This window comes from Pithys albifrons, chromosome 32 (assembly GCF_047495875.1).
Source record: "Pithys albifrons albifrons isolate INPA30051 chromosome 32, PitAlb_v1, whole genome shotgun sequence".
NCBI lineage: Eukaryota > Metazoa > Chordata > Aves > Passeriformes > Thamnophilidae > Pithys > Pithys albifrons.
This window is the reverse complement of record NC_092489.1, coordinates 237077-259874: the sequence shown is the minus strand read 5'-3', so window position 1 is coordinate 259874 and position 22798 is coordinate 237077. Positions and strand designations below refer to the sequence as shown.

Below are 22798 nucleotides of genomic sequence, written 5' to 3'. Positions count from 1 at the left end.
TGGTTCCACTCCCAGTATAACCCAGTGGAGGGGTGGCTTTATATGTTAGAGAGTCTCTTGACTCTGTTGAACTTGAGGTCAGCAGTGACCAGGTTGAGTGTCTGTGGGCCAGAATGAGGGGGAAGGCCAACAGGGCTGACATCCTTGTGGGTGTCTGTTACAGGTCACTCAACCAGGATGATGAAGGGGATGAATTATTCTACAAGCTGCTGACAGATGTCTCAAAATCTCCAGGCCTTGTTCTTGTGGGTGACTTGAACCTGCCAGATATCTGCTGGGAGCTCAACACAGCAGAGAAGAGGCAGTCTGGGAGATTCCTGGAGTGTATAGAGGATAATTTCCTGCTTCAGCTGGTAAATGAGCCTACCAGGGGTGGGGCCTCGCTAGACCTGCTGTTTATAGAGAGGGGCTGGTGGGAGATGTAGTGGTCAGAGGCTGTCTGGGTACAGTGACCATGAAGTAACAGAGTTTTCAGTCCTCAGGGTTATGAAGAGGGCCATCAATAAAACCTCTTTGCTGGACATCCAGAGGGCAGATTTCAGCCTGGTCAGAAGACCAGTCCAGAGCATACCCTGGGAAACAACCCTCAAAAACAAGGGGGTACAGGAGGGACGGATGTGCTTCAAGAAGGAAGTCTTGAGTGCACAGGAACAGCCTGTCCCAGTGTGCCAAAATGGAAGCCAATGGGGAAGACATCCAGCTTGGTTGTACAGGGAGATTCTGAAGGAAATCAGCGATAAAAAGAGAGCTGACTGAGTGTGTAAAAAAAGGGCTGGCTATTTAGGAAGGGTTTAGGAACATAGTTAGGTCCTGTAGGAAGAAAATGAGAGACAAAAGTGCAATTTGAAGTCAGTTTGGCTACTTCTGTTAGGGATGACAAAAAGTGCTTCTATAAATATGTTAATAGGAAAAGGAGGGACAAGGAAAACCTCCTTTCTTTGTTGGACTTGGGGGAGAACATTGTTACCAGAGATAAGGGGAAGGCTTAGGTACTTAACACCTACTTTGCCTCAGTTTTCACCAGTAAGACAGGTGGCCCTGAGGACAACTGGCCTCCTGAGCTGGTAGAAAAGAGACAGGGAGCTGACTAGTCCCGCTGTGTTCCAGGAGGAAATAGTGACTTACTGAGGCACCTGAATCCTCACAAGTCTTTGGGTCCAGATGGGATCCATGCTGGGGTGATGAGGGAGCTGCTGGATGAGCTTGGCAAGCCACTCTCCATCATCTCCCAACAGTCCTGACTCTCTGGGGAGGTCCCAGAGGACTGGAAGTTGGACATTGTCACCCCAATCCACAAAAAATGCTGCAAGGCTGACCCTGGCAACGCCAGGCCTGTCAGCCTGACCTCGGTGCCTGTCAGGGTTATGGAGCAGATCATCCTGAGTGCAATCACACAGCACCTAAAGGATGGGCAAGGGCTCAGACCCAGCCAGCATGGGTTTAGGAGGGGCAGGTCCTGTCTGACCAACCTGATCTCTTTTTATGATCAGGTGACCCATGTGGTGGACGAGGGGAAGGCTGTGGATGTGTCTGTCTGGACTTCAGCAAGGCCTTTGACACTGTCTCCCACAATATACTCCTGGAAAAGCTGGTAGCCCATGGCTTGGACAGGTGTACCCTCTGCTGGGTCAGGAGCTGGCTGGAGGGCCGGGCCCAGAGAGTGCTGGTGAACGGGGCTGTGTCCAGCTGTCGGCCGGTCACCAATGGTGTTCCCCAGGGGTCTGTGTAGGGCCCAGTCCTGTTTAACATCTTTATTGATACTTTAGATGAGGGGATTGAGTCCATCATCAGTAAATTTGCTGATGACACCAAGTTGGGAGGGAGTGTCGAGCTGCTGGAAGGCAGGAGGGCTCTGCAGAGGGACCTGGATGGACTTGAGAGATGGGCTGATTCCAATGGGATGAAGTTCAACAAGGCCAAGTGCAGGTCCTGCCCTTTGGCCACCCCAAACCCTGCAGCGCTCCAGGCTGGGCACAGAGTGGCTGGAGAGCAGCCAGGCAGAGGGACCTGGGGGGACTGAGGGACAGGAAGCTCAACAGGAGCCAACAGTGTGCCCAGGTGGCCAAGAAGGCCAATGGGATCCTGGCCTGGATCCAAACTAGCGTGGCCAGCAGGCCCAGGGCAGTGACCCTTCCCCTGTACTCTGCCTTGGGGAGGCCACACCTTGAGTGTTGTGTTCAGTTCTGGGCCCCTCAATTCAGAAAACAGATTGAGGGGCTGGGGGAAGGCCAGAGAAGAGCAGTGAGGCTGGAGAAGGGACTGGAGCAGAGGTCCTATGGGGAGAGCCTGAGGGAGCTGGGGTTCTTTAGCCTGGAGAAGAGGAGGCTCAGAGGTATTTCCATCACTCTCTGCAACTACCTGAAAGGAGATTGTAGACAGGTGGGGTCTGGTCTCTTTTCCCAGGCACTCAGCAATAGGACAAGAGGACACGGGCTTAAGCTCTGCCAGGGCAGGTTTTAGGTTGAATATCAGGAAGAAGTTCTTCACAGAGAGAGTGCTCACGTATTGGAATGTCCTGCCCAGGGAGGGGGTGGATTCTCCAACCCTGGAGGTATTTAAGGTGAGACTGGACGTGGCACTGAGTGCCATGATCTGATAATCAAAGTGGGGTTGGATTAAGGGTTGGACTTGATGATCTGGGAGGTCTCTTCCAACCCAACTGAATCTGTGATTCCATGAGAACAGAGCAGGGATGGTGGCAAGGCCCTGTCTTGCCAGAGGCAGAGCACAGGCCCAAGGGGAAGAGCAAAAGAGACAGAAGCTCCACCTCCCTCTCTTTTATACTTCTTGATGCTTCTTGATGGTGTCAGATGATATGAAATACCTCTTTGGTTGCTCAAGTCAGGTGATGCTTGTCCCTTCTAATTTGTTTCACATCCTCTGGGCCTGATGAATTGAGGCCTGGCTAAAACTAAAGCTAAAACTACCACACCCCATTACATTCTATTCTCAAGCTCCATTTCTATGATGGTTCAGATAGATTTTACACACTGAGAAATGACTTAACAGAATTCCAGGGATCTTGCTTTCAAGTGGCCACATCCTGGGACTGAGAGGATCTCCTCAAATAATATTTTGGGTGTCACTGGAGTCCTCAGGGTGCTGGAACCCGTGGAGGATCTGCAGCTTTGTCCCACCTGGGTCATCAATAATTGTCACCAAAAGTCATCAGGAAGGAATGAGACCCTCCATTCCCCCCTTTGGAGTGTCTGTGACTCAGACACTCCTTTATTCTGGGCAGAGACAGGGAGAGAATCTCTCCAGCTCCATACAAGCCCTTCCAAGAGTTCTCACATATTTATACTTTTTTTCAAACAAAGAAATTACCATTCTTTTCTTCTGAGATATACAATTCTCTTCATTAATTGGTATTCTATTCTTTATTGGCTGTTTTGGTCAACATTCTTTGGTGCTTTTATCATTCTGCCTCAGGCAAAGTCTCCAACTCTCAGCTGAAATGTCTTTGTTCGTCTCCTCTAAATCTTCTGGTTGCTCCAACATGTCTTTGAGGGACCATAAATTTAAGGTCCCAGATGACCAATCTTCAGCTCCCTCAGGCTTCTCTTTCCTGCAGCCCATCAGAGCCAGTCCAGGGAAACTCAAAGCTTTGGGGCTTTAAAGACCAAACTGATGATTGTCTGTGAGAAATAACATAGTCAACGATTGCCACTAATTAAAAATGTAGGAAAGTTGTATAATTTGCAGCACTAGGAATAACTGGGAAGTGGCTTGTGGGGGCTGAGTTGGGATAGGAAAGAAACAAAGGCCAACTGTGGGAGGAGATCTGTGGAGTCTGAGGCGGTTGACAAGGACATTGAGGGCGCTTGGGGTCTCCTGGGTGAGCTGGGGGCAATTGGGAGAAAGTTTATGCGGTCTTGAGGGGGCTGGGAAGGGATTTGGTGGTTCCTAGTGGGGCTGAGAGGGGCTTGGGGGGGCCCTGGAAGGTCTGGGTAGGGACTGGAAGGAGGTTCCAGGTGATCCTGAGTGGGCTGGTGTGACTGGGAGGAGATTTGGGGGAGGTCCCGGACAGGCTGTGGGAGGTTTTAGGGGCTCCTTCCCCCCGGCCCTGCCCGGAGCTGCCGCCGGACACCCCCCAACACTTTGCCGAGGGTCGGGGCTCCGTGTCGGGGTTTGTCCTCCAGGGCTGGGGCTTCTCCCTGTGCCACAAGGGAAGGGGGTCACCGGGAGTCGCGTGTCACCCCCTCCCCTGCTGTCCCTCTGCCCCCAGCCGGCTGCTCCCAGTGCTCCCAGAAAAGTGTCCCAATTCTCCCCAGTCCCGATCATGGGGGTGCCTGGGGGGCATCAGCCAGAGAAGGCCCCGAATCATTTTCCAGCCAATCAGAGCGCACAGCGCTGATGACTCCACAGTTGCCAGGCAGACCCGAAGCGCCCCGCGCTCCCCACCCCGAGCCCACGCGCGCCCTCCCTCACCCCCAGCGCCCCCTGGAACGGCAATTTGGGGCAGGGAGAGGTGGGGGCGCCCAGGCCGGGCCCTCCCGCCCTGTCCCGGCCGTGGGGGCTGCGGCGGGGGCCGAGTGTGGGCGGGAGCGGCCGAGAGCACAGCGCTGCCCCATCCCGAGCTGCCCCAGCTCCATTTCTGCTCCTCCCGCGGGGAGCGGCGGGGCTGGGGTCAAGGGGGGGCCGAGCGGGGGCCGCTGGGCCTGAGGGGAGGAGAAGGGCTGGAGGGGGCGGGACTGTGGGGGCGGAGATGCGGCAGGAGAGGAGGGACAGAGCAGGGGGAGGAAGCGGGACAGGGGACACGGAGAGGACAAAGCAGCGCGTGGTCGGCGCTCGGTCGGAAGGTCGGTGTGGGGCGGGGGGGGGCGAGAGCGGTTTTGGGGCCCCTCGGGTGGTCCGGGAGGGACCCGCGGAGTGGGGAGAGCGAAGAGGGGCGATAGCGGAGCTGGGGAAGCCCCGGAATGGTGGAATTGGGGGGCGGGAGCACAGAGGGAGCCCCGCGCCCCTTAAACGGGGCCCCGGAGAGGGAGAAACCCCGGCAGTGTGGAGAGGAGGGGGGAGCAGCAATACAGGGGGGAGGTGGGACCCCCCAAGAGCCTGGAGGAGGTGAGAGCCGAGAGAGGAAAGAGCCGTGGGATTCCCGGGATCCCCGGCAGCCCGGAGAGGGTGGGACGGGATCCCCAATACAAGTGGGACCCCCAGCAGTGCAGACAGGGGGACCCCAATAAGCCCACCGTGGAGAATTCAGAGAAGAGGAACTGCTGGGAGGGTTGGTTTGGGCTGAATTTTTGTGTTTTGGAGGTATTTAGGAACACCAGATTGGAGGTGGTGGAGACAGAGGGCGGGACTCGGGATGGCTGCGGGGAGAGGTGAGGGGAGATCGGCAAGTTTGGGGGGCTTTTCGGGACTCAGGGCGGGTTTTGGGGGTCCCACATTACCCACTCACCCCCTACCCCTCCCTGGGACACACCGGAGCCGTGTTGGCCGTGAGAGTGAAGGTGGAGAAGCCGGGTAAGCCCCTCCCCCATCCCGGGACTGCCATCGGGTCCGTCAGGTCCATCCCACATCCTCCTCCCCCACCCCCCAAAAAAAACCCAAAAACCATCCTGAGATCCTTAAACCCCAGACTTAAAACCGCAGGGTTACCCAAATCACCTCCTGGACCTGCCAGAGCCCCTCAAAATGCCCCAGAGTCCCCCCCCCCAAAGCCCCCAAGACTCCCCCAGAGTCCCCCAAAACTCTCCAGACCCCCCTAAACACTGCACAGAACTTCTCAGAGACCCCTAAAACACCCAAGAGAACCTCTCGAGTCCCTCCAATTTTCATCCAGACCCTGCAAACCACCCCAAGACCAACCAATCCCCCACAAACACCTTCCCAAATTCCATCGCCCTCCCTCCAAACCCCCTCCCAGACGACTCCAAATGTCCCCAGGACCCCCAAACAACACCAGAACCCCCCAAGCCTCTCCCAGATATTCTCAAACCAGTTCAGGACCTCCCTAAATTCCCATTCCAGATGATGAAAACTACCCCAGGATCCCCCTAAATGCCTTCCACACCTTCCAGACAACTCAGAACCCTCCAACTGCTTCCAAACCAGCCCAGATACTCCCAACCCTTTCCCATAAACCCTCGTCCCTGACCCCCCAAAACTCCTTGAAGGGACAGTTGAAACAGAGAGAACTGAAGCTTCGGGAGACACGTGGACAGACTGAAAAAGCAGGAAAATCGGATTAATTTGATGGGACTTTTCCTGGAAGCTGAAAGGAGGAAATTGGAGATGATGCTCTTGGAAAAAAGGAATGGTGTGAGCGAGTGAGGGGCAACCACAGTGTGGGGAATAAAGGGAGTCACCCCCAGAGGGGGCTTTGCTTGGGGGGCATCCCTGGATGCTGGAAAATCCTGGGATCTTCACGTGCCTCCAAATGAAGGCGCCTGGCACAGATCCCCTAAAACCCCAAACCATCAAGATTGGGCAAAAAAAAAACCCCAAAATATGCAGATTAAGGAAAAAGAAATTCAAGGCACCAAGATTTACTTCCAAAAAAACCCTCCCAGAAATTTGCTCCCTGTGTTCTCTGTGCTTTGGGTTCTGGGGATCCTCCCTGTCCAGGCTGTTGGGGGTGCCTTGTGTTTTGGGGTCCCCTCTCTGGGGTTCTGCCTTTTCCAGGCTTCTGGAGATCCCGGGAATTTAAGAGGTCCCCCACTCTGTGATCTGAACCCACTGAGTTTCTTTGATTCCCCCCTCTCCATGATCCCTGCAAAGAATGCCGAGTGTCCCAGGGGTCTTTTCTGCCCTGACTCTCTGCTCAGGGTGCTCAGGGACCCCCCCTGGATCCCAAAATGGACAGGCCAGAGAGGGGGCACCCTCAGGACCCCTGGCATCCTAGAGAAGTGGGGCCCTTGGGAACCAGCACCCCAAGCAGAGAGTCAGGGGAGGAGGGACTGCGGGGGCCCGAAATCCCCTCTGGTGTCCCTATTTGGGGGTTGAATCTTGGTGTTTAGGGCTGAATGTTGAGGGTGCATGGGGGACACAGAGCTGGGGCAGGGGGTTTTCTGGGACTCCCATGGCCAATGAAAGGGGTGTAATTGCTTGGAGAAGTTGGATGGAAAGCCCAGGGGTCCCCTGTGCCCAGGAAAGCAGGGTACAGGGGTCCTCGATGTTAAGGAAAGGCGGGTCATGATGTAGGAAAACCCAGAGTGGCCAGAATAGAGGGGTTCAAGGTGTCCCTCAGTGTTCCAAAAAGGATCTGTGGTCTGGGAAATGCAGGAGTGGGGGCACTGGGGGTCCCAGAGTCAAGGCAAAGGTGCGTGTGGGGACTGGAAGAGGTGGGATGGCCTGGAAAAGGACTGCAGGGGAGTGTTGGTGTAGGATAAGTGGGGCAGGGACATCCCAGTGCCTTGGAATGGATGATCAGGATGGGCCCAAGGTAAGGAAGGGTAGGACTAGGAGTGGGGAGAGGTGGTTGGGGGGTGGAGGTGGTCCCTGTGGCCAGAATAAGGGGAGTTGAGGAGATGGCAGAGGAAAGGCAAAGGGATTGTGATGTCTGGGAAAGGCAGGATGAGAGGGAAAAGGAGGGCAGGGTGGTCCTGGAGTCAAAGAAAGGGGGGTGTGAGGGCTGGTAAGCCAGGAATGGCCGGGCAGGGGGTTGTGGGGGCCTGGTAGCCTGGGGAGGGCAGGGACCCTGGAGAGGGAGGACCCCCAATACACAGGAGACCCCCAGGAGCCCAGACAGGGGGGACACACAGAATGCCAAAAGGGAGAGGTGAGAGACAAGAAGGTCCTGGGAGGGTTTTCTTGAGCTAAATCTTGGTGTTTTGGAGGTTTTTATGGACACAAGATGCCCAGTGACTTTTAGAGAGGGGTTTGAGCAACCCAACCCAAGGCACTCACAGCTTGTTTTCCCCAAAAACCAGGATTTATCCTTCTGAAGGTGTGTTGGAATGGCGGAGGAGGCGGCGAGGAAGGGGAAGATGCCCCGGGGCCCCCAGGCAGGTGAGGAGGAAGTCAGTGCCCCTTTGCCCCTCTCTTGTGCTGCATCTTCCAGCCCAGCATGGCCCCGGCTGCAGGACAACCCCGCTGCCGACGCCGTCCTGCCGGGGCCGGGTTTGGGGGGATGTCCTTGCCCTTCCCTGTGGGCCGGAGGCAAATGCCCTGAGTGTCCTTGTTCCTTCCTGCCCCAGGCCCTGAGCTGAGCACGGGGAGCACGGAGGACAAATCCCCCTAGCAGAACCTGGTGGCAGAGGCCACTTTGAACAGCTCCACAGAGCAGGAAGTCACCGAGGAGAAAAAGCCACGGAGATCCCTCAGGAGGAGAAGGTCTCAACCGAGTTTTGGGTCCTCGGATCAGGATAGAGCCACCCAGGGTGGGAAAGATGGCCAGAGCTTCAAGCAGAGCTCTGACCTCGGAGTGCAGCAGCAGCTTCAGAGCAGGGAGAAGCGCTAAAAGTGCTTGGAATGTGGGAAGGGATTCAGCAAGAGCTCCAACCTGATTCGCCACCAGCACATCCACACCGGGGAATGGCCCTACACCTGTAGGGAATGTGGGAAGGGCTTCAGTCTTAGCTCCCACCTGATCAGCCACCAGATGATCCACACTGGGGAACGTCCCTACGAGTGTTCCAAGTGTGGGAAGAGGTGTCGGACCAGCTCCAATCTCCTCGTACATCAGCGCACACACACAGGGGAGAGGCCCTTCTGCTGCACCGACTGCGGGAAGAGATTCAGCCAGAGCTCGAACCTCATCAGGCACCGGTGTCTCCACACCGGGGAGAGGCCTCACATATGTGGGGACTGTGGGAAGAGCTTCATTCGTAACTCTGAGCTCATCAACCACCAGATGACCCACACTGGGGAAAGGCCGTTTGAGTGTTCCGAGTGTGAGAAGAGGTTTAAGACCAGCTCAATTCTCCTCGAGCATCAGCGCACACACACGGACGAGAGGCCCTTCTGCTGCACCGACTGCAGGAAGAGATTCAAACATAACTCCACCCTCATCACCCACCGGCGTATCCGCACTGGGGAGAGGCCTTATGAGAGTGCGACGAGTGTGGGAAGAGCTTCACCCGGACCTCTGCCTTGACCAAACACCAACGGACCCACCAGTGAGGGAAGCCCCACAAGTGCCCCGACTGTGGGAAAAGCTTCATCTGCTGCTCCATCTCTATCACCCACATTCCTTGTGACCCACATTAGGAAGACCCCTGGCTGGTGGTCTCCACATCCTCCTGGTTCTCCGTGGGCACTTGAATTAACCCAGGAGGAGGAACATCCATGGTGTCATGGGTTTAGTTAGGCCGAGATTTAGGCTGTAGTTTTTAGAGCAAAGCCTTGGACAATCAGCTGACTCCTACTGGCCAACTCTGTTGCATCCCATATCCTGACATCATCTCAGATAGAAGAAGAGAGGGAGGAGGGATTTTCCTTCTTCTTCTTGCCGGATGAGCAAGGAGTTTGTTGGCATTGCAGAGCTCCTGGGGGGAGACCAAGATACTGGGGAAGTTGAAATTTACTTCCAGTTTGTTCTTGCTACCTTTTATTCTTAGTCTGTAGTTTGTATTTGATTTGGTTTCTATTTTATTTTCTGTTCAATATACCTTGTTCTGCTGAAGTATGTCCTGTGTTTTGCTTTTTGGGGGACAGAAGAGGAGACTTTGCCTCTGAAATGATTACTTGGCATTTTGACACATCAAAGCCATCACATATGGGGACACAGACTGAAGTGGGAAATTCATTGGGAAGGGGCATTTGCTGACTTTTGACCCTAAACATCTCCCCTGCTCCATACCCTTAGTTTATCTTGTGGCCTCAAGGAATCCTGAGTGGTGTTTTAGAACTTTTCTAAACTCAAAAATTCCATAATTCCAATTCTCTGTGGCTCTGCCTCTCTGTGGGCCACCCAACCCAACCCCATGTACAATCACAAGATTCATTTTTTGGTCCTTTTTTATTTTATATGTTTCATTTTCATCCCTTAATATCACCTGAAATTGGGATTAAAATAAAGAAATTGAAAAAAGACATCTAAATTTCCACCATTCTCCTGGGAATTGGGGCAGGAATTTGGGATTCAAAGAGATATTCAGGAAGATTTCAGGGTTCTGTGGTGATTTGGGAGAGTTTTCCCCAAAATTGGAGGTGTCCAGACCAGCTGACATTTCTCCATCATTTTTCAGTCCAATATCTGAGAGGGATTGATCTGTCAGCTCATAACACCTCAATCCCACCCCAAAATGGCTCCATGCCAACTTGAAATGACTCAATCCCATCCCAAAATGGTTTAATGCAACTTGAACCCACTTAAGGGGAGTCAGCAGCAGGAGAAGGGGTGCTACAAACCCAGGGAGGATGGGATAAAATTGGGAGGGCTTGGATGCAAATTGGGAGGGTTGGGATGGGACTTGGAGGGGGATGGGTTGGGGATTGGGAGACAAGAGATGGGGTGTGTGGGAAAACTGAGGGAGCTTCTGGGGTGCCCTCCTGTCCTGAGGGGGGTATTGTGAGGGAGTGTAGGGGACATGTGACATCAGAACTTGGAGTGGGGCCCCACAGGGAGGGACACAGGGATCTCTTTTTGAGGGGATCCTGTTGCTTTGCATGAATTTTGGAGGCTATAACCATCTTTTGGGGGTCCCTCTCCTAATTTTCAGTGGCTGGAATGAACCCCTCACATTTTGGTGGATGCTGAGATAGCCCCATTTGGGAGTTCTTTCTGCTGTTTTAAACCATTTTTAGGGGCTCTTGGGAGTCCCCCCCCCCCCCCCCCCTTATTGTGGAGGTTGCAGTTACCCCTCTGGCACCACTGGTGGCTGAGGGGGATTATAATCCCCAATTCTGAAGTGTTACAAGTGACTTGTGGGGAATCCAGTTTTGGTGGACATCCCACCTGCAGGAGGGTGTCCCCCCTTCCTGCAAGGCTGCTGGGGTGGGGCTGGGGTGGTGCTGGGACCCCTCCCCACACAGCTCACAAAGTGGCCGCCCAGAGTATTTCTGGGGTGACAGGGCTTCTTCATGCACTGGGACCAGCCCAGCTGGTGTCACAGAACCCCAGAATGTGCTGAGTGGGAAGGGACCCCCAAGGATCATGGAGTCCAACCCTCAGCCCTGCACAGGCCCATCCCCAAGAGTCACACCCTGTGCCCCAGAGCATCATCCAAACCCTCCTGGATCTCTGTCAGCCTTGAGGCTGTGCCCACTGCCCTGGGGGGCTGGTCTGTGCCCATCACTCCCTGGGGGACCAACCTCTTTATAAGATCCAACCTAAGCCTGCCCTGGCACAACTGCAGCCATTCCCTGGGTGCTGTCTCTGGTCCCCCCAGAGCAGAGATCAATGCCTGCCCCTTCTATGCCCATGCCAAGAAAGTTGTACCTGCAATGAGATGTCCCCTCAGTGTGCTGCTGAACACACCAAGTACCCCCAGCTGCTCCTCACGTGCTGCCCCTGCAGGCCCTTGCCCATCTTGGTGTCCTCCTTTGGACACTCTCCAGTGGCTCAATCTCTTCCTTCTGTTGTGGTGCTCCAAAGTGTCCCAATATTTCAGGTGAGGGAACTGCCAGGGCTGTGTGATTTGGGGCCTGAGGGTGCCCAGGGGCCACTGTGACACTGCAGGGCCTCCTGGAACCCAAGGGACATTGTGACACTGCAGGGCCTGCTGGAACCCAGGGGACATTGTGACACTGCAGGAACGAGGGGACTTTGTGAGAGTCAGAGAATCACCAGCCCTGCCCAGCACTGGTCAGCAGCACGGAGGGGCAGTGGCCGCCCCTGGTGCCACAAGAGGAGCCCAATTGGGCCTCTGTGTGTCCAGCAGCAAAGGCAGACAGACACACATCCATTTAGAAGAGGCAGCTGCGGCTGCTCCTGAGTGTACCCAGCAGGGCAGAGAGACAGAGGCTGCACAGGAGGAGGCAGATGCAGCTGCTCCTGGTGACTCCACAAGGGACCGATTGTAGGAAAGGGAGTTTTGAGGCTGGCAGATGTGAAGTTAAGTTTCCTGAACAGCAACCCTTGGAGAGAAGCAAAGGACAACTGATCTTCTGCCACTGGCAGGCCCAGGCACCAGAACACTACACACTGGTTGTGTTTGCATGTCTGTAGTCCTCTGTCTGTTCTCACCCTCCCAAACCCCCCATAACTGCTGGGTCTCTTTTCCATCTGCAAGGAGGTTGAAAGCCCTGAGCCATCCCCCCATGCCTCCCCCATGTCTCAGAGGTCACCAGTTCCCCTGCCCCTGCCTTGAACACCAGTCCCTGAGTCCATATATTGTAACATGAGATTTCAATAAATGGCTTTGCTTTGTTTGAGCTTCTCATTGGCCTTGTGGTTCATTCCTGTGGAGACCCAGATCCATCATGACAAATGGAGCCCAAACGCGGAGCCTTGGGAAAGATCCCCCATATTTAGGGACTTGCCTTGGTAACCCCGACAGGGCAGGAGAGACAGGAATGACATGAAGTCCCTGTCCTGGTGATGGGCAGCAGTTCATCTTGGGAAAAAGGCATGATTGGTGCCTGTCTGCTGGACAGAAGGTGATCGACTCTGGAAATTGGAAGAATCTCAAAGGGGAAAAACATGACTGAATTATGTCTAAACAGCTCTGAAACAAAACGATTCAGTAACATGATCAGTGTCTAAGCCAGCTTGTGAAGCCAGAGCCCTGAAATAGCTTGAAGGGACAGAGCTGAGCTAAAAGAAACCAGTACCCCATGAAAATAAAAATTATTTCTTTGTGAAGCCAGTGCCCTGAAAGCGTTTGTGGCCAAAACCTGTTTGACTGGCCAGAGCAAAACTAGTTAAAAGAACTGGAGCCTCCCCCGTTTTTTTGGTGTTTTTTTTTTGTTGGTTTTTGTTTTGTTTTTTTAAGATAAATCCCTGGAAGTCTTTTAACATTGCACCCTGATGTCTGGGAGAAACATTATGTAGAGGAGATCTAAGCTGTCTGTGGAGCAGAGGAACGTGCTCTGGATGATGAGGTGCTGCTTGAACAGCATGAGCTCCAACTAAATGACTCTCCTTTCCAACACTCCCTGCTGTGGGCACAGCTGCCCTCTGAATGTGCTGCTGCCAGTGATTGCAGCTGCCCAGCAAAGGATGCAGCAGGAGAAGCAGCTGCACCCCCCGTGCCGCTGTCACACGCAGCGTTCCTGCCCGGGGCAGAGAAAGGCCCAAAGAGCAGCAGCCCCTGCCCTGCTCTTGCCGGACCCCCCTGCAGCCCTTCCCGCCTGGGGCACTGATGCCAATGGGTGGGATGGGGGCGGAGAGAAGCCGAGCCAGGCAGAGGCAGCGCCGAGCCCGGCGCAGAGCAGAGCGGAGGATGCTGCGGGCGGGGCCGCCGCCGCCAGCCCTGGGGCCGGTGCCAGAGCCCGTGCCGGTGCCAGAGCCCGTGCCGGGGCCAGTGCGGGTGCCAGAGCCCGTGACGGTGCCAGAGCCCGTGCCGGTGCCGGTGCTGGTGCCGGTGCCGGTGCCAGATCCGATACCCGGCGGGAGAGCGCCCCGCTGCCCCTGCCCGCTGAGCCCCGGCCCGGCCAGGAGAGCTCCGAGCAGCCGCCAGAGCGCAGAGGCGGAGATGGCTCCCACAGCAGCACGGACAGCCCCCCCAGCGCTGCCGCCGCAGCCCCAGCACCCAGCGCAGCACCGCCAGAAGCTGCAGGAACGGCCCGGCCCAGCCCGACACAGCCGACAGGCACAGAAACCCATTGGCAGGAGCGGCCAGAGATGCCGAACTGGGACAGCCACAGATTCTGATCAAGCAGCAGCGCTGTCGGGTTAACAACTGGTAATACCTTATTATGAATATTGATTTAACTCCTAATTAGTTAACTATGTCTTCACCTTTATAACGATGTAACAAAATATCATAATCATTTCTAGTAAAAGGAATAGTGGAAGCTGTTTCATGCCAAAAAAAACTTCTATGCCTTTTTCAAATAGTACTAAAATTGAATAAAAGCCTTATTACTCTTAAGAGAAGGCAAACAATAATGGCTTTAAGATAAAAGCTTTCAACAAGCTGCAAACATGTCACCTTTCTCTATCTCAGTTTCCAACATATTTTGTAGCAGTCACACTCTAAGATAGTGTCGTGCTGTAGGTTTATTATTCCAGTTATTTATCAAATATATTCATTGTTTCATTTTATTCTGCAAAGTTATGGCATAGAAACACACAAGTCTGCACTTTTGTAAAGTATCATTATTGTTCTTAAACCAATGATTTTGTATCTGCAAATGGTGTTATACATCTAAGGTGGTCTAATTATTGATGTGCAAATTATCTATTGTGTAAAAGGTGCTGTCTAAATTTCAAATGGCTTTCAAAAGCTCTATGGCTTTAAAAGATTTTTCTAATCATTTGAACACCTACTGCAAATAGTAATAACTGTTATAAAGTTTAAAATCTGTTTAATACCTTTGTTCCTAAGCTTATTAGTGTTTTCCCTGTTAACAATTCCCTTCATGGTATGAATGAGTGTGTTGTTCGTTGCTTTTACTCCTACCTGCATTAACTATCAGTGTTTCAATGAGTTTCTCTATAATTTACTGCACTCTAATGGCTCAAGAAGAAGCCAACACTGGAGTTGTGGTGTTGGGAAGTGGTGAGACTCCTGCAGTGGCAGCTGAGGTGACTTGGCTGGGAAGGGTCACACAAAGCTCTCTCCTCACTCTCTCCCTTCTCGGCCTGTTTTCCTCAAAGCTGCAGCACTTGCAAGTTACATTGGAGTGAGATGTAAATAATGGATAAAATCAGAATTTTAAAATGATCAACAGTTCTCTTATTGCAGCTCATTAATGGAACCTCCACACAATTGGTAAAACACATATTTAAGTTGTCAAGTACAAAAATGACACTATTTTTATAGAATTTGTTAATCTTTAGCATTAAGTACTAGCAATTGTTTTAAGCTTTTGTTTGACCAAGTGATGATAATCCAACCAAGCAAGCAAATTCAAAGGTAGCCTTACTAACCTTTCTCTAAATTATTGATATCCATGACAGGAACCAACACAATGGAAGTTTTACAGATGTAATAACTTTTGCTAAGTGTTCAAATAATCATGCCCTGTATTTTTATGGATCCACACCCAGCAAATATCCAATGATACCTCTCTTATTTGCCATGCAAGAACAAGAAAAAAAGGGGCAGTATTTGCTTGTATGTGTGTGAAAGAATTTTTGAACATTAAACGGAACATGAAGGAGAGATATGTCCACGTTTTAGAAAATTGTATTCTTATCAAAGGAGCAACTCAAGAAACAAGGAGAAGTGTGAGGTTAAGACAAGCACAATTTCTCATTTCATAATTATAAGGCACAGCAAGTAAATTCCTAAGGCTGTTTTGAGTGATTGCATGAGTGGGGGCTGGCCTGGATGGATGTGTGTGAGTACAGGAATCATGTATGGATGTGACTCCTGAATGCACTTACCCCACTGACAGAGCCACAACTCCCCCATCTATGCACAGGGACCCACAGACAGATGTACAAAGTTATTCATTTGCAGAAATACTTACATAAAGTTAAAAGTCAAGGCAAGCAGAAACCCTAAAAATTAACTAAAGCTAATTCTATGATTAAGGTTATTAATTTATAAGACAATTTATTTGAAGATTTTAAAGTTAGCTTAAATAAAGCTTTATAAGAATAAATTCTGAATGAAATAGTGATCATTCTAAATCAATACATATAAGGTATAATGACTTCAGTAACCTTTGGATAACTTGTTTATCTTGAAACCCTAGTTGGAAAAGCATTTATTCTGGTATTGATGGGTCTGGTATTAATGGGTCTGTTTCCATTTTTGTATTATGCTCTGAATTTTTGTTTATTGTCTTGTATGCAATGCATGAATTATTGTAAATTTAAAAGTTTCAGTTTTTCAGGTATAAAACAAGAAAGGCCGAGATGTAGGAATGGGAGTTTTGGATATGGCAGATGTGGAGTTAAATTTCCTGAGAGAAATTTCCTTGGAGATAAGCAAAGGACAGCTGATCTTCTGCCACTGGCAGTCCCAGGCACCAGAACACCACAGGCTGTTTGTGTTTGCATGTGTGTATTCTGTCTGCCCTCACCCTCCAACACCCTTCACCTGCCGGGTCTCTGTTCCCTTTGCAAGGAGGTCAAAGCCCTGATCCATCCCCCATGGGGGAGGTTATCAGTAACCCTGCCCCTGCCTCAGTCTCTGCCTCTGAGCTCTGTATATTGTCATGTGAAACTCAATAAATTACTTCCCTTGCCTTGAACTGCGGATTGTCATTGTGGTTTGACTCAGGGGGAGCCTTATTCCTCAGGACAGCAGGGCACTTGCCCAGCCAGTTTACAGCCCCTGTGCTGCTGCCCAAGAGTCCATGCACAGGGAACAAATAGCATTGGGTGGTGTCGTGTCCATGGCTTGCCAAACAGCAACCAATTCAGCCAAGTGGCTGCTGCCTCCTTCCCCCTCAGCCACCAACTGTGTGTGTGGGGCTGCAGTGAGTGCTGCAGCTTTCCAGCATGGTCTGCCACAGCGAATCCCTGCCCTGCCCTCAGGAAACCATGCTGTTTGTTTCTGAGTGTCTGTGAGCTGATTGGAGGGCTTTCCCCACTCACCTATTTGATAGTTGGGCATGTTGTGGGTCCCTTGGTCAGGCTCGGTGTGTCTTTGACTCACTAACTCTGGTGTTCTGACCTCTGTTCAAACGGAGCCTTCTTTTGGGTAACTTTGTGCAATGGCTTAAGTGGCACTGCTAAACCAGGTACATGTGACCTCCAGCACCCAACAGCACCTACAAAGTGCTCTACTCCTTTCTTATCTTCTGGAGTGGGACAGGTTTGAATGCTGGCTAAGGCTTTCTCTGGGATTTGATGAATTCTCTGGGTCCATGTGATGCCCAAATATTTGACTTCTTGGACTGGGCCCTGTATTTCAGTGGGATTCACTGCCCATCCACAGCACCTTAACAATGCAAGGATGGCATCCAGTTGTTGTTGCACCTGATGGTGATCAGGTCCCTGTACCAGGATACCATCTGTGCCCTGAAGGATCTGTACCTGGGCAGGTGCAGTGTGTTGTGCTCCAGTGCAGTGTGTGGCTTGGGGACAAAAGGCAGGGCTGTGCTTGTAGCCCTGGGGCAGGTGAGTGAAGGTGTCCTGGTTCCCACCCCACGGAAATGGGAATTGATCCTGTGCCCTGGGTGAAACTGGAATTGTGACAAATGCATTGGCTGCATCAATAACAGTGTTCCCTGTCCCTGGATGTGCCTGGGGTGGGGCACTGATGTTGCAGCTTCAGAAACAGCAGCACTTGTGGGGGGTGTCTGTTTGTTCACTGCCCTGGAATCTCCAGTCACCCACCAGCTGCCACCCGAGTCCTTCACAGCCCAGACAGGGCTGTGAACAGGAGAATGTCCATGACAGACACCACCTGCTTGGAAAAAGCATTGAGAGTGGCTTGAATTTCTGCATCTCCTCCCAGAAATTTACACTGTTTCATCTTTACAATTTCTGTAGCTGTGGGAATGTTTGCTTCTTGTTGTGTAAGTCCCACAGTGACAGCTCTGGCATGGAGCCACCACGTGGCACCAAATTCCTGATATGTACCTCTGATTTCTGAGGATATACCTCATAATATATGTATTTATATGATGTATTCACTGTTTGAAGCAATAACAGAATATCTGTGAGGGTCTCAGTGCCCAATTTGCATTTCCAATTTAGTAATTTTCTCAGTTACTGGTTGATCCACCAGACCCCACCCCAGGGCAGTTTTTCTCTGTGTTTTGTCTGGATTGCTGTGTATTACAGTGACCTCCCCCCCGTGTCCACAAGCACTCAGATCCCTTGTTTATTCCTACCAGATGGTACACTGGGTGAAGGGGTGAGGGTCGTCTCTAAACACACATCATTCCGGTGCGGGGGCTTTGTCTGTTCCCTGTTTAGTTTTTATGTGTCTCTCTGCCTCAGCTTCAGCTTTTTGTTTCATTTCTGATGTAATCAACAGTCACCTGCCCATTCATCAGGTGTGACTGAGCTGCCCTTTGGATCATGGATGGGGAGTTTGCACAAATTCTCCTCAGTATTTCAACACTCCCATGGGGTCTTTGGCCTCCCACAGTTCAAACTTAATGCCTGTACAAGTTTGTAGTTTATCCCACAGTGCACTCCACAGTTCCTGTGTCCACCCTGGTGGCTCCACTGGAGGAGCCACTGCCCGAGGCTCTTTTTAAAGAACATCTCTACACTACAAACATAACACAACAACAAACTATTCTACACAGACAAAACACACAGATTATCACAACACTTCAAGCAAAAATAAAACATCATAAGACACTTCACTCGATATCATCCTGTGACACCACACACACAAAGGACTGAGGGGTTTTTGCTGACTGTGCTATCACAGCACTGACTGCAGAGGGGATCAGGTTACACCTACAGGGTCTACACTGTGCAATAAGAAAAAGGTATGGCACTGTCTTCACAGCAGATAAAGGAAAAACACAGATATGAGTTGTGGCCACCCACACACTGGGAACAGCATCTCTTGTTGCAGCTCCGCACCCACTGACTGAGCCCTGTCTATGTTCCCTGGGGAACAGTGTCTGTCAGTCCAGCTGTGCCCTGCACTTACTGAGCCCTGGGTTTTATGCCCTGGGGAACAGTGTCTGTCAGTCCAGCTGTGCCCTGCACTGACTGAGCCCTGTCCGTGTGCCCTGGGGAACAGTGTCTGTCAGTCCAGCTGTGCCCTGCACTGACTGAGCCCTGGGTTTTATGCCCTGGGGAACAGTGTCTGTCAGTCCAGCTGTGCCCTGCACTGACTTAACCCTCTTCACCTCTGTGTCAGTTTTTGTGCTCTCAGAAGCTCACCCTCATTGCCAATTTTCTGTTACAGGTTCAAGAGGATTCCCACGCTGTATTTAGGCAGGATGAGGTGCTGTTTTGGTCTCTGACTGGCCTTGATGCCTCTGAGAGTCTGTTCTTCTCTTGCAAAGTGATGGAAAACAAGAACTGATAATGAGGGATTTCGGCCCTGAAGGAGAAGCATCTTGTGTACACAGGGACTGTTTTGCAGCCTGGCTGCTTGTTGACAGCCACTCAAGGATGAGTCAAAGAGAAAAGGATGAGGAAGATGATGAAAATTCCTGACCGACCAAGAAAGGGAGACCCTCGATAGACACTGTGCAGGCTCAGGGGGTCTCCAGTTACATAATGGGGGGAGGGAGTGGTGGCCTCTCTGTGGGCTGTGCTGGCTACAGACACCCAGACAGACTTCCCAGAGCGAGTGTATCCAAACAGACAGTCCCTGCTCCAGGAGGAGGGGTGTGCTGGCACCGAGGACAGCGGTGCCTCCCATGGGGATGCTGCTGAGTGTGTTGAGCCACCCAAGGCCAAGGATGCAGCAGCTGCTCAGACTGGGGATCATGAGCACACTGGCGTCGGGACAGGAACTGTGTGAGAGGTAAAGGAACTGTGTGAGTGGTGTGTGAGTGAGTAGGAGTTCACTTGGGGTTTGGTTTTTGTTCCCTCTTCTCAGTTTTTCTTCTTTCCTTTGCTATTTCCCTTGAATAAATGAAGTTTTCTCATGTTTTATATGGTGTCATAGTTTCAGCTCAGAGTCCTTCTGAACCCTCCCTAGAACAAATATCCTGAGAAACATCGAGATCAACGACTAAGAACTGCAAAACATCAAGACTCAGCCAAACAATAGTCCAAACAATGATCCTTCTGTCCCTGAAAAGAGTCCCACAAGTTTCCTCTCTCTGGTCTCTCCACTCTGGGGTTCTGGGGATCTCTCCTGTCCAGAATGGAAGTCTCAGATTTGCCAAAGGTGTTGGGGACCCAGGAGTAATTTCTGCCCTGACTCTGCTTCAGGGTGCCATTCCCAGAGATTCCCCCTCTCTGGGTTCTCCACTTTTTTGTCTCAGGGGTCACCCCTGTGCAGGCTCCCCCTTCTAAAGGCCCCCGTTTCAGGGTCCTGGGAGTTCTGAGGCTCTCCCTTTTCCACACTCCCCTGTCTCCAGGCTGCTGGGGGGCCTCCAGATCAGCTTTCGCCCCTCTCCCCTCCCCATCTCTAGAACCTGAGATTAGCTCAGTGGGTTAAAACTTGGTTGGAATAATGCCAAGGTCATGAGTTCAATCCCCTGTGTGGGCCATTGACTTAAGAGCTGGACTCGATCCTTGTGGGTCCCTTCCAACTCAGAACAGTCTGTCTGTCTGGGAAGTCTGTCTGGGAAGGCACTGGGCACCTGGTGTCCATCAAAAGCTCCAAAACACTGAGATTCTGGCAAAAAACCTTCACAAATATCAAAACTAAAAAACATCAAGTTTCAGCCAAAACCCACTTCAAAATATGAGGATTAAGCAAAAAAAATCCCTCCCGCGAGTTCCCCTTTTCTGGTCTTTCTTCTTCAGTGTTCTGGTTTCCACTCTGTCTGGGCGGCCAGAGGACCCACCTGTATTAGGATTGGTGGGAACTATTTCTCTCTCAGCCTTAAGTGTAAACTTGGGGCACGGGGTGTGACTCTTGGGGATGGGCCTGTACTGGGCTGAGGGTTGGACTCCATGATCCTTGGGGGTCCCTTCCCACTCAGCACATTCTGGGATTCTGAGACACCAGCTGGGCTGGTCCCAGGGCATGAGGAGCCTCATCCTCCAGAAAGAACTGTGGGTGCTCCCTGTGTGGGGAGGGGTCCCAGCCCCACCCCAGCAGGTCTGGAGGAAGGGGGGACACCCTCCTGCAGGTGGGATGTGCATCAAACGTGGGCGCCCCACAAGCCACTTGTAACAACTCAAAACTGGGGATTGTAACACCCATCAGCCCCAGTGGAGCCAGGGGGCTCACTGCAAACCCCAGACTGAGTGGGGGACTCCCAAGAGCCATATAGAACCCCTGAAAATTGGTTGAAAACACCAGGATTTTTCTTTCAATAGGGTCATCTCATCCCACCAAATTCCAAGAGGTTCAACTCAGACCATAAAAAAGATGAGGGAAAACCTCAAAAGATATTTAAAGCCCCCTGAACTGCTGGGAAGCAGCAGGATCCCCTAAAAAGAGCTCCCTGTGTCCCTTCCTGTGGTGCCCCACTCAAAGTTCTGATGTCACATGTCCCCTACACTCCCTCACAGTACCCCCCTCAGGACAGGAGAGCACACCAGAACCTCCCTCACTTTTTCCACACATCCCATCTCTTGTCTCCCAATCCCCAACCCATCCCCCTCCAAGTCCCATCCCAACCCTCCCAATTTGCATCCAAGCCCTCCCAATTTTATCCCATCCTCCCTGGGTTTCTAGCACCCCTTCTCCTGCTGCTGACTCCCCCTAAGTGGGTTCAAGTTCCATTAAACCATTTTGGGATGGGATTGAGTCATTTCAAGTTGGCATGGAGCCATTTTGGGGTGGGATTGAGGTGTTATGAGCTGACAGATCAATCCCTCTTGGATATTGGACTGCAAAATGATGGAGAAATGTCAGTCGGTCTGGACACCTCCAATTTTGGGGAAAACTCTCCCAAATCCCCAGAGAACCCTGAAATCTTCCTGAATATCCCTTTGAATCCCAAATTCCTGCCCCAGTTCCCAGGAGAATGGTGGAAATTTAGATGTCTTTGTTCAACTTCTTTATTTTAATCTCAATTTCAGGTGATTTTAAGAGATGAAGATGGATCAAATAAATAAAAAAAGCAAAAAAAGTGAATCATGTGAATGTGCATGGGGTTGGGTTGGGTGGCCCCCAGAGAGGTAGAGCCACAGAGAATTGGAATTATGGAATTATTGAGTTTAGAAAAGTTCTGAAACACCATTCAGGATTCCTTGAGGCCACAAGATAAACTAAGGGTATGGAGCAGGGGAGATTTTTAGGGTCAAAAGTCAGCAACCCCCCCTTCCCAATGAATTTCCCACTTCAGTCTGTGTCCCCATATGTGATGGTTTTGACGTGGCAAAATACCAAGTAATCATTTCAGAGGAAAAGTCTCCTCTTCTGTCCCCCAAAAACCAAAACACAGGACATAGTTCAGCAGAACAAGGTATATTAAACAGAAAATAAAATAGAAAACAAATAAAATACAAACTACAGACTAAGAATAAAAGGTAGCAAGAACACACAGGAAGTAAATTTCAACTTCCCCAGTATCTTGGTCTCCCCTCAGGAACTCTGCAATGCCAAAAAACTCCTTGCTCCTCCGGCAAGAAGAAGAAGGAAAATCCCTCCTCCCTCTCTTCTTCTGTCTGAGATGATGTCAGAATATGGGATGCAATAGACTTGGCCAGTAGGAGTCAGCTGGGCTGACCCAGCTCCAGTCAGCTGATTGTCCAAGGCCTTGCTCTAAAAACTAAAGCCTAAATCTGGGTCTAACTAAACCCATGACACCACGGATGTTCCTCCCACTGTGTTAATTAAAGTGCCCACAGAGAAGCAGGAAGATGTGGAGACCACCAGCCAGGGGTCTTCCAAAAGTGGGTCACAAGGAATGTGGGGGATCGAGATGGAGCAGCAGATGAAGCTCTTCCCACAGTAGGGGCACTTGTGGGACTTCCCTCACTGGTGGGTTGGTGTTTAGTCAAAGTACAGCTCTGGGTGAAGCTCTTTCCACACTTGTCACACTCCTAAGGCCTCTCCCCAGTGTGGATACGCCGGTGCCTGATGAGGGTGGAGTTCCGATTGAATCTCTTCCCGCAGTCGGTGCAGCAGAAGGGCCTCTCGTCCGTGTGTGTGCGCTGATGCTCGAGGAGAATTGAGCTGGTCTGAAACCTCTTCCCACACTCGGAACACTCAAACGGCCTCTCCCCAGTGTGGATCATCTGGTGCCTGATCAGGTGGGAGCTCTGACTGAAGCCCTTCCCACATTCCCTACAGGTGTA

The 22798-nt window shown here is 51.6% G+C and overlaps 1 protein-coding gene across 1 annotated transcript in view; it reads left to right on the top strand.

The window, feature by feature from the left end:
• The window catches only part of LOC139684133 (zinc finger protein 208-like), a 143654-nt gene that overhangs the window by 19367 nt on the left and 101489 nt on the right, over positions 1 to 22798 (top strand). Inside the window, 1 exon segment of the mRNA XM_071579729.1 lies at positions 8395 to 9010. Within this exon segment, the coding sequence (XP_071435830.1) occupies positions 8395 to 9010 (616 nt within the window).